This window comes from Caretta caretta, chromosome 13, assembly GCF_965140235.1.
Source record: "Caretta caretta isolate rCarCar2 chromosome 13, rCarCar1.hap1, whole genome shotgun sequence".
Lineage (NCBI taxonomy): Eukaryota > Metazoa > Chordata > Testudines > Cheloniidae > Caretta > Caretta caretta.
In genome coordinates, this window is record NC_134218.1 from 20,382,511 (window position 1) to 20,400,392 (window position 17,882).

At 44.4% G+C, this 17,882-nt stretch overlaps 2 protein-coding genes across 7 annotated transcripts in view; both read left to right on the top strand.

Annotated features, from left to right (window-relative positions):
* YWHAB (tyrosine 3-monooxygenase/tryptophan 5-monooxygenase activation protein beta) overlaps positions 1-3,636 on the top strand; it is an 18,428-nt gene extending 14,792 nt beyond the window's left edge. For both annotated transcript variants that reach the window (XM_048820852.2, XM_048820853.2), the window contains 2 exons: positions 1,125-1,220; positions 1,746-3,636. In XM_048820852.2, the coding sequence (XP_048676809.1) occupies positions 1,125-1,220; positions 1,746-1,802 (153 nt within the window). In that variant the 3' untranslated portion in view covers positions 1,803-3,636. The remainder of the gene's footprint in view (positions 1-1,124; positions 1,221-1,745) is intronic.
* The window catches only part of PABPC1L (poly(A) binding protein cytoplasmic 1 like), a 36,793-nt gene continuing 20,040 nt past the window's right edge, over positions 1,130-17,882 (top strand). For 4 of the 5 annotated variants that reach the window (XR_007352769.2, XM_048820850.2, XM_048820848.2 and 1 more), the window contains exons 1-4: positions 1,130-1,220; positions 15,028-15,239; positions 16,246-16,439; positions 17,025-17,140. Coding sequence is in view for 3 of the 5 variants with exons in the window: in XM_048820850.2 (XP_048676807.1) it covers positions 15,047-15,239; positions 16,246-16,439; positions 17,025-17,140 (503 nt within the window). In the remaining 2 variants the exon portion in view is untranslated. Of the gene's footprint in view, positions 1,221-9,502; positions 9,602-15,027; positions 15,240-16,245; positions 16,440-17,024; positions 17,141-17,882 lie in introns of those variants that run through there. The other variant, XR_007352770.2, reaches the window with a different exon arrangement.

Here is a 17,882-nt window from a genome sequence, read left to right on the forward strand (position 1 = left end):
TCCCTCTTCAAAGACCAAAGCCGCTTTGGTTTGATTGGTGCGGCAAACTATTTGATGATTTAATTGTGCCCAAATAGATCACAAGTGAGTTCGTTTTTGTCTTTTACCTCTCCTTAAAATTAGACCAAATCTCTTTCTGAGAGGTGAATATCTCCATGTGGTATTTTTATTAGTTCACCTCTACTTGCTTCAATTGAAAACTGTCAAGTAACAGCTTGGATAATGATGGCATTCAGAGTTACTTAGCATATACGTACAGTGCACTTTGTTCAGGGTCCTAATATTCTGTAGCAAGAAGAGATTTTTCCCTTGCAATGCACTTACTACTGTTAGTTCAGCTATTTAAGTTATTGGGCTGTAAATCAATCTGCTTTACAAATGTGGTTGCGTTTGTGATAGAAATCTATTTAAATAGAAAAAGGGGCCTTATTCATGGCAGCTGTCAAACATGCTGCATGGACTTTGATGGAAGATTTTATAAAACAAGTTGGTGGCAACTATGGTCATATTAGTCTTTAGTGGAAAGTACATTGTTTCTTCCACTGTCACACTGTTTGCTATGTCTTTAGTTGCCTTTCTATGTGCAGCAGATATGACCCTGAAGATGCCTCTAATTTTTCAGCTTTAGCTCTACATGCCCACTGCTTCTAATTCAAACCTTTGAGCCCTCCATTTTTAGTGAAGACACTCTAAGGAACTTGTCTGACAATGCTGCTCTTTAAATGGGTGGGTGGGTTGGTTTTGAGCCATGTGAAGCAGTCCATTCTGTGGGAGTGAGCACATTCACTTCTTGAATATTCTGTGCTGGTCTGGGAAGTAGGCCTGGTTCAAGAATTAATCTTAAAACTCACGTAACAAAATAGAATTCTTCCAGTCGGCCAGTGGCCTGGTCTTCACTTTGTTGTAGTTGAGCCTGGCTAGTACTTTTTTCTTTTGGGGAGAGGAAAAATACTCCTAGTTTTTTGTCTTTGTTTTTTGTACCCCCTCCCCCCCCACTGAATTTTAAATGTAATATGGGAAATTTTAAGAAAAAAATTATCTGTGTAAATGAAACTGAATTCAGATGAGTACAGAATTTGAAAATCTGGTGTCTTTGCTCTGTTAAACTGTATTGCCTATTTCAGGCTTTTGATGAAGCGATAGCTGAGCTGGACACACTGAATGAAGAGTCTTACAAAGACAGCACTCTGATCATGCAGCTACTAAGGGACAACCTTACTGTAAGTATCACTGGGGCAAACTACTACACTTGTCACTGTTGTAAATGTTAGGCTTTCAGGCTCCAATAAATAGGCTTTATCATGAGAAGTTTTGTATATTCCTCTGCTTTACAAATCACTTCTCTTATGGAGAAACCACCACACCAACTAGTGTAATTGGACCTATCTGAGAGCCATTGCCTCTGTATGCTAAATAAAATGGCAGTTGCTGTACTAGCCCAAGTTAGTAAGCCTTTCTGCAATCAATTGTCATTGAAAGGTGCACTTTTATTGACCGTTTCCCAAAAGCTAACTTTCCTCCAGTGCGTACTGCCTGTAAGCTTCATTTGCTTTCTGTTCCTAAGCCTCCATCCAGCCTTCTGTTTTTAGTTCATTATTCTTTCTTTGCCACTAAATTCAACCATTTAATATTCTTCCATTAAGAAAATTGCACAACCTACAGCTAATTACCCCATCTCCCCTTTCCTGACAAATGTAATTAACTGCATGCTTTCAGCATAAACATGTGTTTGTATTTTCTTACAGCTATGGACATCGGAAAACCAGGGAGATGAAGGGGATGCTGGGGAGGGAGAGAACTAATGGCTGTCACGCTTCACTATATGTTCAATGTCACTCTGTATCCTACACATATATCCCTTTGTGCGACAAGCAAAAAGAATAGTACATCGACTTTCACAACCTCAACGTAGCAAAAACTGTCTGTGGGGTAAAAACAATTGGTTGGTGTTTTGTGTACTTAAAATGGAGATTGGTTATACAACTGCATTCTGAACTTATTATGAACATTTGCAGTTATGATTACCGTGTTTATATTTTTAACGCAACACTGTGATTATGGGTTTTGTAATTGCAGCTGACTTTACAAAACTCTTCCTGGTAGAAACTAGATATTAATTATGTAACTCTGGAAAGCTTAATCTGGCACCAAAATAGTCGAAGTACAATTCTGTTGTAAAGTTGTACAGAAAGTTATAAAAATTATATTGTGACACTGGGGCATGGAAGGAAAACAATCCATTGTCTGGCATTCCAGTTCAGTAACACACTTCAGTGCATTAGTTTAACAGGCACACTCTGTAGACATTTTTTAACCAAGTTTGGTGCACTGCTTTCAGTCAAAAGCTCACTTTAAGTAATCTTACTTTTCTGAGAGTTCAGTTTTTTGGGAGTATAGCAGCCTAGGTTTCCAAATTACATTGGCAAGTAATTGGGGTTTGACTTTGAAAAATGGTCCAGTGCTCATTCAACATGCATGACTAAAACCCCTTCCCACAACAGTAAATTACTTAGTTACAACTCGGACTGTTCTTTAGTAGTAAGATTTCTTGGTGCATTACTGTCAACTTGCAACAGGAAAAGACTAATATTGTATGAATGGTCTTATTAGTTTTTTGGATAATACTGTTACGAGTAAAATAATGCAAAGATTGGATTTCACTTAGGAGAATTAAAATCTCCTTGGGTATTCCCACTCTGAACTCTATCTGGAAAAATTTCTAATATTCCACTCTGCCATCTTTGAATTCACTTTATAGAAATCTTCCTCCCATTGAATTGATGTTCATCCTCACCCTCTCACCTGCTTTTAAACGTCATTAAAAAATTTCTGGACTCCTACATATGTTCCATTATTTGTGGATTATAAGTGATATCAGGGTGATGGAGAGACCTGAGTGTGCTATTGGACAGGTCTCTCACTCAGATGTTTGAGAGTTGCCAGTGCTGCTGTAGTCTTCAGCTCTTAATGTCTGCCACTTTAAGCCAGATCCTGGTATTACCTAAAATGTTCAAGATTTCCCATTATTTCGTACTGGAATGCAGACCTTACACATTTGTAATGCGTGTTAGGAACTTGTGATATTAGAACTCCAAATGTCCTCATTTAGTTGTGTTCCCAAACAGGTCCAGTCAGATAAGACCTCATAAGAGTTGCATGAATAATGCAATGGAAAAGATTAGGAATAGTCATCTATCAGTCTCCCAGTATCATCCCTTTACCATTTCACCTAGCTGTAGAATCCATCTGTTTGTCTGTCCATCTGTCTCCTGGAGAGAGAATTTCATGCACTGATTTTAAAACTCCCCTCTACTAGCTGAACAAATAGTGCAGTTAATACTTGGCGCTTGATAAATGCAGTAGTGATGAATGTGGAACCGAGCCTGTCTGTATATCTGGTAGCTCTTTTCGCTTTGTTTTTACTGACCAGTATTCTGCCTAAAGTTTGCTTCTGTGACGGTTATATTGCTAGCACACACGTGGTTGTGAGAATAGTATAGCAAAAAAGAAATACCTGGTTATTGATGTACTAGATTTGTGTATGTCTTTTAAACGGTTCTAGTTTCACCTTACACAAAATAATCAGGAAAGTGTAAAAGAATTCAAAAGTGAATAATAAAAAAAAATTTATCAGTTCCTTGTGGTTTTTTATCTTTGTCACACTTGTGGCAACAGAAAATTATGGTAGTAGAATCACCACCTTATTATTGTAATGTCCAGAATTTGGACTCTGTGAGACTTGACTCGAATTAAGTGGTACAAATATTTAAATCATTCCTTTCACTAAGAAAATGAAAAAACTCTGCTACTGTACTCACTTTGTAGTAGAGGACACTGGTTCTGTTGCTTGATGGCCATTCTGTTAGGCGCATGCCTGTACATTTTCATGTTGTGGGGGAGAGGAGGAAGAAACGGAACTATAAATATCCTTATTTAATTTGAGACTCATTGAGTATGGTAATGGTTGAAAACACAGTATATGAACAACATCTATTGCAGTGACTTCTGTTGATGGCTAATACACACAAGATTCTGACCTGGGTACTATTGTTAGGTTCCTATCTGACTTGTTAATGGGGCTTGCGTAGCAGATGCTGAGAGCACTGTGTGTACCTGTCAGTCAGTCCCTGGAAATTTCAATAATTAATTTCTCATCACAGAAGCCACAGCTCTGCATCTGACTGCAAGACCAGAGCTCAACATTTTGGAAGGGTGGGGATCAGTCAGTGGAGAGAGGGTTATAATCTGACTAATCAATAGTGGAGCTTTTTCTTATGTTTCACACTTATGCTAGTTTGCCAAAATGCTTAGGTGTAGTGTAATTCTTTCCCAAATCATATTCTGTCAGGTACGTTGCAGTGAAGTTACTTATACTGGACAGCTAGGCTAATGCTGTGACCTCTCATGACAAATGTTTGTGCATGGAGTTTGAATCCCTTGCCTCAAACAGTATGTATCTGGGGAATATGCATAAATATGACTAAGCATTCTTCATAATGGTAGTAAGTACTCTTGATGGTTCTCCCTATTTTATAATTGTCACACACAAAAGATCTTAACAAAGATGTTGTCTTACCCCCAGTCTCCTCTAGTCATATCTCTGGTGTGATCAATAGAATAAGGTCAATTTTTCAAAAGTGCCTAGGTGACTGGGGCATAGAGGCGCCTATTTCTCAATGAAAGAAACTTAAGCTCTGTGCCCAAGTTACCTTAGGCACTCCTGAACATTTTTTCCAGTGTCTGGAAATAAATTCAAAAGTTCCTATTTAAGGCTGAGTAGTTTGTTGGAAAACTATCCAAGTTTGGATGGCCTTCCTCTCCCCACTTCCCCCACAGCTTGCTAACAGACCCATGCACCTTTCTATTGCTAATAATCTAAAACTTGTAAATGTAGGTCCTGCTTTCCAACATAGCCCCAACCTGGCTTCTATTTGCATGTCAGTTTACTGTTTTTGTACATTATCAGCTGTATGCACAGCTAATAAAACTTACACTACACGCAGGTATCCATGGTAGTGCATGAAAATTAAATGTGTAAGTGTGTGTGCAACATTGAACACACAAATGGAGGCCTCATTCTGAAAATTTGCTCACAGTGAACAGTAACAGTCAAATTATTTCATGATCCAGAGGTTATCCTGAACCCTGAAAGCAGGTTGGCTGGGGATGAAAAAAGCATTCTATCCTATTTTAGCTTTATAACTGTTGTAATGGCCTTTTTGCTGTACAAAGGATTGAACTAATCTAATATCTAGGGAAGCATCTGACACAATTATGGAGAGCAGAATTACTCTCGGCAAGCCTCTCAAAGCAAGGTAGAGCCTGAGCGTGGGAGGGATTTTTGATGTTGCCCTGCAGCACTGCACTTTCTACTTTGGAAGAATATTGGCACATAAATTCCATCCACATACAAGCCACCTGTTTACATATTTGTACTGTTCAGATTTTTAGAACATTAGGGAGTACAGTAGCTATGCAGACTCAAGTTACCTCAGCTCCATTTAAATGGCATTCTGTAGCTATGTGGGTTGTGGTAAGACACTTCCCCCTCAAGTCTCTGAAGGTCCCTTTCTCTAAGTGCTGTCTGTCACTCACACATACACACTCACCCAAGGGAAAAAACCCACAAGGGAAGTATTCTAAATCTTTTATCTCTGATGGTGTTCCTTTTTTCTTCCATGCTCTTGAGGATTCAGTATGGTAGATTCAATTGTAACTGTGCTGTACCTACAACTTGAATATAAGGTGAGGTTTGAGAAGATTCAGAGAACTCGTGCATTTTCTTTACTTTTAGAGGTTCTGTACATCTTGGCATCCATTGGAGTAGGCAGTCTCATTTAATGCTATTTCTTGTCACACTAATGCAGGGGTGGGCAAACTTTTTGGTGCGAGGGCCACATCTGGGTATGGAAATTGTTTGGCGGGCCATGAATGCTCATGAAATTGGGACTTGGGGTGCGGGAGGGGGTGAGGGCTCCAGCTGGGGGTGCAGGCTCTGGGGTGCAGGATGGTGGGATTGAGGGGTTTGGATCAGATATTTTGCCAGTTTCTCCACTCCTTGTAGACACATCTGGACTTAAATCCCCAACTCTTGTTACAGCATTTATACTGTACATTTCCTACCTCTTACCCTGATAATGCCAGCTACTGCTGTTTGCTGGTGCTGATCAGCCTGCCTCAGGGATGACACCTTCCCATCCTTGCCTCTGGGAACCTAGGAGGCAGGCTTGTCAGCAGAGGCAATGGGGAAGCGAACAGGTATGTAGGGGGACAAGAAGGTAAAGGATGGGAAGAGAAAAGAGGGGAGATTATTATATTCCTTGCTTTAAGCTCATAGACCTGCAATGGCTTGCTGGAAAAGGGAAATCCCTGGGCGGGAAGCCATAGCAAGAGGGCTCTCCTGTTACATGCCCCCTGATCCTTTGGTCCTCATATGCTAGGCCATGGTCTGAGTGCAGTGCTCAAATAGTGATGATGGTGTTGTGAGGTGCTAGGGCCACACTGGGCTGTGTTGAAGGAGAATCCAATTTTTCTGCTGCTGTGGCTCACAGCATAGGAAATATCCTGGTTGAGCCCATGCAGATCTGTTAGGTTGAGAATGTAGGCAAGTGCTAATGCTCCACTGTCATCTCTCCCCCTCCTGCCTGCTTTCGCTCATTCCTCTGGTGAACTGAGAGCGCAAAGGCAGCATTGCTGTGAGGAATGGCATCTTTGCGCCGAGACAGCACTTCAAGCATTCTCTGTAGTGCTGCTAAAGATTTCTGCAGTGTCAATTGCAATTAACATTCTGGGAAGTTGCCAGATAAGCTAATGTTAAATATTAATGCCATCCTTAATTGATGCATCTTATCACTCAAACATAAAACCCAAAGACTCCCCAACTTCACAGCAAATTCCTGTTCAAAGTCAGAATATTACACACATCCAGTTCCTCACTGCCAAGCTCAAATGCACAAAATGAACTTTGACCTCAGTGCTGGATTAAGATGTATTACCTATAGGCATAAAAGTAGGGCTAAAGTCTCTAACATATTTACACATGGAAAAAGTATGAGGTTAGATACAGAGCTCAGGTTATGTACTGTGAGATTGCACGTATCTACTTCTTCACATGCTGGCTGGTTGCCTGAAAGGGAGTTTATGGAGCAGAGATGTCACTGTGTTTAGGTGATAAGGTGTGAGTTAAGGGTTGCATATCTTGCTTTAACTACTGCTTCTCTGGATTTTTAGTGGCTGTTTTTACAGAAAATGCATTTGAGGAGTTTTAACTAAATATTGTAGATTGGCCACAAATATTGAGCACTCATGGAATTTAAGGTCAGAAGGGACCATCATGATCATCTAGTCTGACCTCCTGCATGTTGCAGGCCACAGAATTTCACCCACCCACTCGTGTATGAGACCCCTATCCTCTGGCTTAGTTACTGCTATCATTGCTGCAATGCGACTAGGGCTAGGGTGGACTGCAGCTGTCATTCTGCAGCAGCACCGTCTCAGCTTTTCTTTTAGGAAGGAAGAATAACTTTTCCAACCACTAATTTAGGTGCAATTGTATTTAAGTAAGGTAGAACATGATTACCCACTTTGGGCTAGAACCAGCTTGCTGGCTTTAATACACCTGTACTCTTTACAGAAAGTCTACAGGGTCTAATTACAAGTGCTAAGGAGTTTTGTGTGTCACCTAAAAAAGGTAATGTACTGCCCACTAAAACCATGTTGGATAGCTATTGGTATATGACTGGAAAGGAAAAACACCCCTTTAAATCTCCAGCACCTCTGGCAGCGTCTGGTCTTTCCTTGGTTTTCTTGTCATGTACTCAGCAGACCTAAACGTTTGCTTATGAGCTCTGCCAGTGTCAGAGGCCAAGGCTGGATGTCTGAAGGAAATTCAGTAGCAATACATAATTTTAAAAAATCACATGAAATAAAATCCTTTCAAACTTCACTCATCCCAACCATGTTCTTGTAGTTTTTCAGGTTAATGGGAGTCTCCTCTCCCCACAGCCGCATGGCAGATGGCTGGAACTAAGGAACAATATCCTTGAATCTAAGCTGAACTCCTGGGGGAGTAAATTCTAGGATTTTCAGTTTTTGCGTTACTATTATTTATTGTCTTGTGGTAGTATCTAGGAGCCCTACCTGTGGAGCAGGACCTCATTGCACTAAGTGCTGCCTAAACCTAGAGCAAAGACAGTTTCTGCCCCCAAGAGTTTACAATCTAAGGGAATAAATACTAGTATTAATAAATCTACAATTCTCTATATGCCTTTTCTGTGACAATTAAGACAGTATGTTCTTTCCTTGGATGCAGGGACTGTCATTCACATATTCTTATTTTTGGCACAGTTTGGCCCCTTTTTTTCATGATCTCAGATAAATACAGGGCCTGATTTTCAGAAGGGTGGGTGAGCCCATGTAACCCAAACTGATTTTGAGCCCTAGTGCTCCCATTCATTTCAGTCAGAGTGTTTTGGTATCTTTTATAAAGGTGTGGTATTTAAATTTGGATTTTCTGTCCTGCCTTGTTCGGTTTCTCAAAGTATCGTAAGTCATCCAGTGGCCTTCTGATAAACTGGGGTACAAAGGAGCTGGTTCCCATAGGTGAGCTGATGGTTCAATGTGAATGGCATACTTAAGCCTCTGCTGGAACAAATTCAATCCCTGTGGTTCAGTTGCACATTTCTACACACCTCCTACTCCTCGGTATGTAATCTACATTTGAAAGAGATGCTGAACAGCTACTGAGAAAAGATTAACCGGGTACCTGACTCTGTTTTAGTTCTATCTCCCTCTATATTTCTCTTTGACTCCTATCACCATAATATCTAAATGCCCCATCACACCTCAGTCAGACAGAAGAGCAGTAACAGTCCCTGTTTTACAGATGAGGAGCCAAACCGCCACAGGGAGAGGTGACTTTCCTAAGGTCAAGGTAGGTGAGGTAACATCTTTGATTAGACCAACTTCTGTTGGGGAGAGAGACAAGCTTTTGAGCTTACACAGAGCTCTTCCTCACTGCATTTCCCAAGCTTGGGCAGGATTCCCGGGGTAGTGCAGGAAGCAGAACCCAACCTCTTCCTTAACAAGACCGTCGACCCTTCTCCGATTGTGGCCACATACGATGCTTGTCACCACAGTACGGTAGCAGAAGCCCTTCTGAACACTGGTTCCCAACCAACCGGTTCTCCGAGCACCCCTCCGCTGCTGTTCCAAGTGCTTTACACCAGCCTGGGGCTTGGACGGCCCGGGCTAGGACTGGAGGAGTAGCCGGAGCCAGGGATGGGTCAGAGCGTGCGCAGCAGCTGAATGGGAAGGGGGTGGCTGGCACAGCCCAGGGCTTAGCCTGGCCCCGGGCCGGGGAGGGCCAATGAGCTGGCAGGGAGGCCGCAGAGTGAGGGGGCGCCCCTGGCTGCGCGGGGCTTGGAGCCCCCGCGCCGCTCCCGCTTGCAGCTGGCTGCGCGGCCAGGTGGGGGAGTGGCCGCCGGCCCCGCCTGCCCGGCAAGGGAAGGGGCGGGGCCCGGGGAGCCCTGAGAGCTTCGCGCCCCGCTGGCCGCAGCCGCCTGCACGGGAGGCGCCGGGTCTGAGAACGCGAGGGCCACGTGTGAGTGTGGGCGGCCCGCGGGGAGGAGGCTGCCGCGGGGGGGGATGAGCTCCGCTGCACCGGCTCCCACCTCCGCTCAGCCCTGCGTGCCCGCGGAGCTCCGGGGGGCAGGGCGGTGTCGCGGGCGAAGCAGGCAGCGAGCGAGCGAGCGGGTGGGGCTGCGGTTCCGGGGTGTGCCAGGGCTCCTGGCTGGTCGGGTGCCAGCCCGCCCCGCTGCCCCGGCGGCTCCTGCGGCTCAGCGGGCGGAGGGGTCTAATGAGCGCTTCCAGCCCCCTGCAGCCTCCTGAGTCCATTGTTAAAAAGCTATAGAAGGCCCGCTCCCCCATCCACACACACGCTCCCTAGGGGGTGCTGGGGTGGGTGGGGGTAGTTCTTAAATGCTGGCTACCAGGGCTGTCGCGCTATGCTAGGGGGCGCGGGCTTTGTGGACAGGTGGAGGAATTGATCCCAGGCACGGTTCTAGTGGGATCTTGGATGGTGAAACTAGCCAGCCTGATGGAGTGGGTGGTGCATTTTCAGCAGAAGCGGTGAGGTGGGGTATCCCTGCGGGTCCCCTCCTTCCTTGCCTAAAATAGGCTTTTACCAAACGCATAAATGCTTTCCTACTGTGTCTTACCCAGAAAAGTCACTTGGCCGAAAAACTCATTTACATGCATCAGAATCTCACCAGCTTTTGAAAGCAACAACAAATGGAGATTTCATTGGTATAAATGCTGAGATAGACTGTAAGGAATGAGCAGCCCAGAAATGGGAAGCAAATTCTGCAGGTGGGGAACCAAATTATTAAAAGCCCCTGCTGCTTCTCTGGTATCTGAGATTTTTCTCAGTCAAGCTAACTGCTTCTGACTCTACTGAGAAATCAGGAACACACCTTGACAATTCTGTTGGGTCACAAATATTAAATAATGAAACCTTGAAATTAACACAGGATTTTAGGGGAAAGTTTTCAAAGGCGCAGATGGAAGTTTGGCACAGTTGTGACTGAAAGTCAATGGAAGTTGGGTATCTGACTGCCCTTTGTGACTTGGACAGTCTTCCCTTTCAAGTACTTGTACGATCCCACTGAAGGCACATGGTGTAAAATTTGAACCTGAGAGCATGCGGATCCTGTGATGCTTATGGGCCTGTGTTGGGTTGGTGTATTGAGGAGAGGGTCTTTGCAAGGTAGTAGTATTGTAGAAAATGATCTTGAGCCTGGTGTTCTAACTCTTGGACTTCCCCTTGAGCTGTGAAATTTAAACTCACTTTATAATATTGAAAACCCCAAATCTCTTATTCTCCAACACATCAACAATCAACTGTGATGAAGTGTCCATTTAGATCTGTTTGCATGCAGATTCTTCAGAAAGGAGAAAATCCCTTGGAAAGAAGTCATGCTAAAGGAAATGGTACAAACATTGAAGTATATGAATACTTGAGTGTACATGGAGATGGTAGATACCCCTGTCTCCAAAATGGAGGTTGTTTAGGTACACGTAAACTTAGCTATCTAAGCTATGAAACCACAAAGCTAGTGGCCAATCTCCTGCAAGAATGAGTGGATTTGAGGGAGAGAGAACACAAATGGCTCGGATGGACCCTTGATGTTGAACTTATTCCAACTGGCTTTAGGAGTCCCAGTCCTACAAATCTCCTTTGCCAAGCAGATGTGAAATGAGAGTGCAATACAGACCATTTTACAGAAGTAAATCCTAGCTTTGCAGAACACTGGGTTAGATTCTTCCCTCCACACACTGCTCCTTGGCTGGGTTCTGCCAAATACTCTATTGGAAAGGCTCCAGAGTTGCTAATATGGCTTTGAATTCTTCCCTTGGTGACTCACTGTTTTTGTTCCTTTCTTCAGGGAGAGTGTGATTTATGTTAGGTCTTCCTCCACCAGAGAGGAAGTGTTCAGTGATTGGAACATTAGCACTAAAGGGTCCTATTCCCAGTTATGCCACTGACTTGCTCTGTGGCCATGGGCATGTCACTTCCCTGAGGTTTTCCTCAAGTGATAATACTTCCCTACTACAGAAGGGTATTGTGAGACTTAACTAAGATTTATAAAGTGTTTTGAGATTCACAGACCAAAAGAACCAGAGAAGTGCTGGGGAAATTCCTTTTGGCTCCCTGCTAGAGGAGACAGAACCATATTTCCAAGATTTCTCTCTTACTGGCTGATGGGGGAAGAGGACAACTAGGGACTTGCAATGGTCAGTGGATAGGCAAGGCCAGAGTGAACTTCAACTTCCTCGGGCAGTGAGGGCTGGGACCATTTCTGGAGACTAGGATTCCATAATTCTTACATGTTCTAGTCTCAGTCTACTCTCTTTTACTATGGACTAAAGGCCACTTCTGAACGCATGGGGACCAGGTTTCTTTCTGCTGTGACCTGACTGATTTCATGGGCTGAGTTTTATTCTATTCTCAGGTGAAGTTTCTTTCCTGATTGCCTGAGCTTTCAGGGTGGTCTTGATGCAGGCTCTGTTATTTGCTGGAGTGGGAACCCCATCTCCACCATCTTTAGCTTAGTTGTTGATGGGCTGCAGTTTTACTGCTGGCTGCACACACAATTTGACAATGTGACTTTTCATGGCTCAGAACTGTTGTTGGCCTGTTTATTCATAGCATCCTCAAGCAAAATGGGATGGATCTGAAAAGGCAGCTTGCTCTCTCATTGCCTCGTTCTCCCACCCCCCTTCTCTCCCCTTCCCAGTGTATTGATTTATTTGTTTTAGTAGTCTTGCTTATGCCATGTTTCCAGCTTCATCCAGATTTGTCCACACAGACGAAGAAGCTTATTCCATTGCCCCAAATGTGGCTGTCAGCAGAATTTAAAAATGGAATTGTAATAAAGTTCACGAATGGCGATTCACCTCCTCCACTTCTTGGGTTTCTCTAATGTGCTTTCTGCATCCCCTTTGTAAAATTTCCCTCCCCTCATGGCTAAAGGCCTTACAAAACAGCAGCCTTCTCACCAGCTGTAGAGGCTGTTAACACCTCCTTCCTGAGCCTACCTTTGTGGGGGTGAACATATTTGCATGAGGGCTGTGGGAGGTGCTTTTCAGTTACTTCAGAAATTAGAATCTCTTGGTATGTCACACAGGGGCACTGAGTTTGGGAGCTGATGCAAACTTCTCCAGATATTCTCATTTGGCTGAGACTCAGAGCTAGTAGATGATTTTTAAAGTATTTAACATACAATAATCAGTGTTGTACTATACGTATATTTATTTCAAACATTGATTTGGCACCCATCACTGTGTTATCTAAGGAGCCTTGTAACATTTAAGTTGAGACGTTAAAAATCTCAGTGAGAGAAACCAACACAACTCTTCCCTGCTGCTTGCATCTTTACCAGCCAATCAGGATTTAATCAGTTGGGAAGACTTGGGCAAAGGCCTATATCTTGCAATTCTGGAAGTAGCTAGGTTAGTACTTCTGCAGGGAGCGAATCCCGGGGGCCTGGAAGTGCTACCAAGAAAATTCTACCACTACCACTTGGTTTACCTCTAGAGCAGGGGTAATCAATTTATTTTTTGTCAAGGTCCACATTTCTTAATCAAGGTAGAGTCAGGGTCCAGACTTCAGAGAAAATAATACAAACAAATAACAATGATAATAAATAAATAAAAAGATTTCAGACTCTGTTCAAAAGCGCCTGATGGTCTGGATTTGGCCCGCGGTCCACCTGCTGACTAGCCCTGCTCTAGAAGTATGTCTTCACTGCACAGTTCAACTCAGGTGAGGGGTGCCTGGGTTAGCTTAGCCCAGGAATGAGCATCTCCACTGGAAAGCTCTAGCCGCATTACTGCATCCTCACTGTTTCTGCACTTGTCTGTGTGTGTCTGGGAATATATCCAGTGGTTCTTTGTGCTGAGATGCTCTGATTCTTTCCCAGTCAGTTGCCAATTGTGGGAGAACTTGTCTGTTCTTCAGGGACAATTGTGGGAAGGGGTTTGGCAGATTATCAGCATTCCAGTGATTTGTGGGGGTGTGTGTGGGGAGGATGTCTGCATTCTCACTGCAAAGTGGGTGTGTTCCAGCCAGAGTTAAAGCAGAGCTAGCCTGGGCTTAAGACCTGAAAACCCATGTCAGAAGTTTTTGTGTGTGGCTGCTAAAGGGTGAAGGTTAAAACCTGCATAAGACCCCAAGTTAACTGTGCAGTTGAAGAAGATACCCCCCCAGACATCAGATTCCAGCATTCTTGATAAGAGTAGGTCATGTGGTGGGTTGGAGGTGAAGTGATTCTTGGACCTGATAACCTCTCCTGGTATCTTGTTCTCACTGCATTGCTCCGTGGTATCAGAACAAATGGTGGCTGTACCATGCCTAGAAACATTGGTTACACTGGTTGGTGCCTCATCACCAGCCATTTATTTCAGTCCGTTATTTTTCTTTGATATTCTGCCTGAAAGCCTTTGTTTCCTTTTTGCTAGTGTTTGAGTGGTATGTGGAATAGTTTTGTTTGGGCCTCGGTCCTCTGAAGTGAGGGGCTGGGTTGTTAGGGATTGCTCGGGTATCTGCGGCACTATTGTGAATTTCTCTAGCACCTTCCATTAAGGATCCCTCTTAGGTGGGGAAGTATTAATGTCATCTCCGTTGTACAGCAGGGGAAGCACAGAGTGTGTGACTTGTCCAAGGTTGTACAGGCTCTGCCACTTTGCCCTACTCCCCTAAATCCCGCCCCCCCCGCCGCACTATTTAGCCTTTCCTTAAGAGGCCATTTGCCCAGCCTCCAACTTCTACAGCATGTATGTTTGTCCTACACCCTTCTAGATCTATGACAAAACATGCACAATGGCACCCAGTGCACTCTGCTTCAGCAACAGTGAATCTTGCAGTGTGATGTCACCCTGGAACAGTACAATATACAGTGATACTGAAAGCTATGATGTCATACTACGAACAGTAACACCTTCATAGGAAATGTCTATTACAGCAAATGCCCTCCATGGTCCTTGGATTTGCTTTTCTGTCTGAAGAACAGGGGAAGAAAACAGTATAAGGGATTATAATATAAATCCATTGGGTTGTTTTGCTTACTGTGGAATGAAATTCCATTTGGCATCTCTTAAAATAAAGAACAACACCCCAGCTAAGTAGCCTATTGTCTTTATAGTTTGCTCGAGATGGGGAACAGGGTTCTGGTAATGTACATAAACCTGTCAAGCTTTTCATTATCAATATAAGTGAGAGCAAAGCCTTATTGAAAATACTGGGTCTGTGGTATACCTGGAGGGTAGTTCACTTCTGATGTGTTACTAGAGAGAACGTATGGATTCTGGATTCTGCACTGCAGCCAACTTCTTCCTAGGCAACTGGGAGTTTGGGATGAGACTTTAATTGGTGGTTGCTGCATGTGACCAAAGTCCATATTCTATTATCTTGGCACAAAAATATCCTCTGTGCCACAGACAGTAACTTGGTCTTGCTTCACTTTAAAGTTAAGCTTTGCAGTCGACCATGAACGCTAGTGGCCCTGGATATCCATTAGCTTCTTTGTATGTGGGAGATCTTCACACAGATGTGACCGAAGCCATGCTGTATGAGAAGTTCTCACCTGCTGGACCGATCATGTCCATCAGAGTTTGTCGGGATGTTGCCACGCGTCGATCGCTCGGTTATGCCTACATAAATTTTCAGCAGCCTGCTGATGGTAAGCCTGATAAAGCTTAACCTATGGAAAGTTGTTTTTTAAATCTGTGGTTTGGGATGGGGTGTGAGGGCTGATTACATGGGTCACGTTAAGGCTACCAGGTTTAAAATAAATGCTGACTTAATGCTTTGTTTTCACTTGGATCTAGTCTAAACCTATCCTGGGTTCTTACATGGTGCCCGTCAGCGTGGTATCTGAGTGTCTGATCACATGTGTGCGCCTAGATAGAGGGTGGGAGGGGAGACACCAGGGGCCCTACAGTTGAGTTTTGTACCCAGGTGAAAAAGTCAACATACATGAATAACCTTCCTCCAAGCGCTCAAAGTTACATTTGACTTGATTGTCCTCCTCTGAGAGCAGAGCAGGGGAAAGTAGTATTGCCGTGTGTGTGTTCACGATGACAGTGACAAACTGTACAGGACTCTCATTTTCTAGCATCAGAACTGCTAGGCAGGGATTTGTTCTCATTTTAACTAAGATGTTGCTGAAGTAAATGGCAAAACCTCTAAGACACCTTTGATTTTTGGAATGAGGTTACAGCTGGTGAAGGGTGCCAGGTCGGTAGCACTGGAGACTGAAATCCTCTATTGCTCAAAGCAGAAACAACTTTGTTCCATTTTACTGTGAATGACAAATGGGGAGTTTTCTTCAGTGCTAATGGGCAGAAGGATTCTCAGATTCCTGTAGATGAGCCTTGGGCAGCTACATGATCAGAGCCCATCGCCTGACTCCTCTGTTGTACGTTACTAGAGGACTGTCTGGTGTGTCTACGGTGGCTTGGAACCTGGCTTGCAATATAGCTCCTAGGCTGCCTCTCTGTTTGTGATTTAATGGGGTCTTTTTCCCAACGCTGAGGCTAGAAAATAACACTTCCCTGCTCCTTGTAACAATTTGATCATGCAGACAGCCAGTGTTACAGTAGGTGGAATATCAGGCCATGTCACAATTCTTCTCTCCTTGTAATTGTCTTCACTTGTTCATAATAAATGTGCATGTTTCCTGCCAGCTGAGAGGGCCTTGGACACCATGAATTTTGAAGTGATCAAAGGTCGGCCCATTCGAATCATGTGGTCCCAGCGAGATCCTGGCCTCAGGAAATCAGGGGTTGGAAATGTCTTTATCAAGAATCTGGATGACTCCATTGACAACAAAGCCTTGTACGATACATTCTCAGCCTTTGGGAATATCCTTTCTTGCAAGGTACATATGTTTTCGCTGCAAGAACAAGATTTATCCTAGGACTTGCCTGCACTTTGTTACAAGGGTTGTCAAACTGGTTGAGATCTGAATTCTCTTTGCATCGCTTTGTGTGGTTTTCTTTAAATTTTCACCCGCTAAGTGAATAGAAGACTTAAAGGGTTATTGGGGAGGACCGCTGCTATCTTATTTCCACTGGCAAAGGAAGCTGGACGCAACTTGCTCCAGAGCTGATGCACTCTCACTCGGCTAGAAGGGATCTCCTGAGAGCAGTGCAGACCACTTCCTATCTCAGGTGCTCAGCACATTTCCTCAATGGTGTTTCCAGCTTCTGTCAACCCTGGGAGCTGAGCTTGTGACCTATATTCTTATCTCCCCACGTGACAGTGTGCCCTGAACATGGGGCTCTAGGTATTGTAGCTTGGTGAAAAGCAGATGACAGTGAGGCTGAATGTTCCTTGGCAATGGGACTTGGGTTTGGCATGGGTGGCTGCTAGGGATTTCTGCCCGGGCTTGTAGGGGGTAGGGGAAGTCTGCCTTCTGTTTTTCAGGACTCTTCAGTGTCTGGCTCTGCCTCTCTCTTGGCAGGTGGTTTGTGATGAGAACGGATCCCGCGGTTATGGCTTTGTTCACTTTGAGACCCATGAGGCCGCAAATCGGGCCATTGACACCATGAACGGGATGCTGCTCAATGACCGCAAGGTGTAAGTGGGGAGGGGGGGATCCTCATTTTGTGCTGCTTCTCCCTTCAATAGCCCTCTCTGAATGTGGCCTTTGTATAGTAACTAGACTCTTGGTTATCGGTATTTGCTCAGTGTGGTGTAGCATAATCAGCATTGCTCAGTGGGCAAACATGCTCCTTGTTAGGGCCTATGCTGTTTCTGCCCTTTTTTCACTGGGCTTTGGAGTTATGCTGATGATCCTGGTAGGATTGTATGGAGGCTGAGAGCTGCTGGCACAGGGCGAACAAATCCCTAGTCCAGGTGAGAGCAGGCATACATCATGTTGGTGATGCAGCACCGCAGATGTCCAGAGCTCTGTACTGGTCCCTGACTCCCTAAGAATTCAGTTTAAGAGAACGTGGAAGAAAGAGGATTTAGCCTTCTCCAGTCCTCTCTTCCCCTCCCCTCCTGTGAAGGACCTCAGCGTTCTTGGATCTAGTGAGCTCTAGATCGCTGCCTGTGTATTGTCATCGCTGCCCAGCTGGGATGCGGGGGCAGGGATCCTCTGAGGGTGGAGCTGGCCCTGCAGGGAGGAGGGGCAGATCGTACACCATCTGGGAGGGGGAGAAGGCAAATAATTGAATTCCGTTAGGATCTGCTTGATCTGGTGAGATCCCCTGAGCAATGCCTGGTATGAGATGGCTCTTAGATTGTGCGCTCCTTGGAGCAGAGACCGTCTGTTGTTCTGTGTCTTTACAGCCCCCAGCGAAGGGGGCCCTGTGCT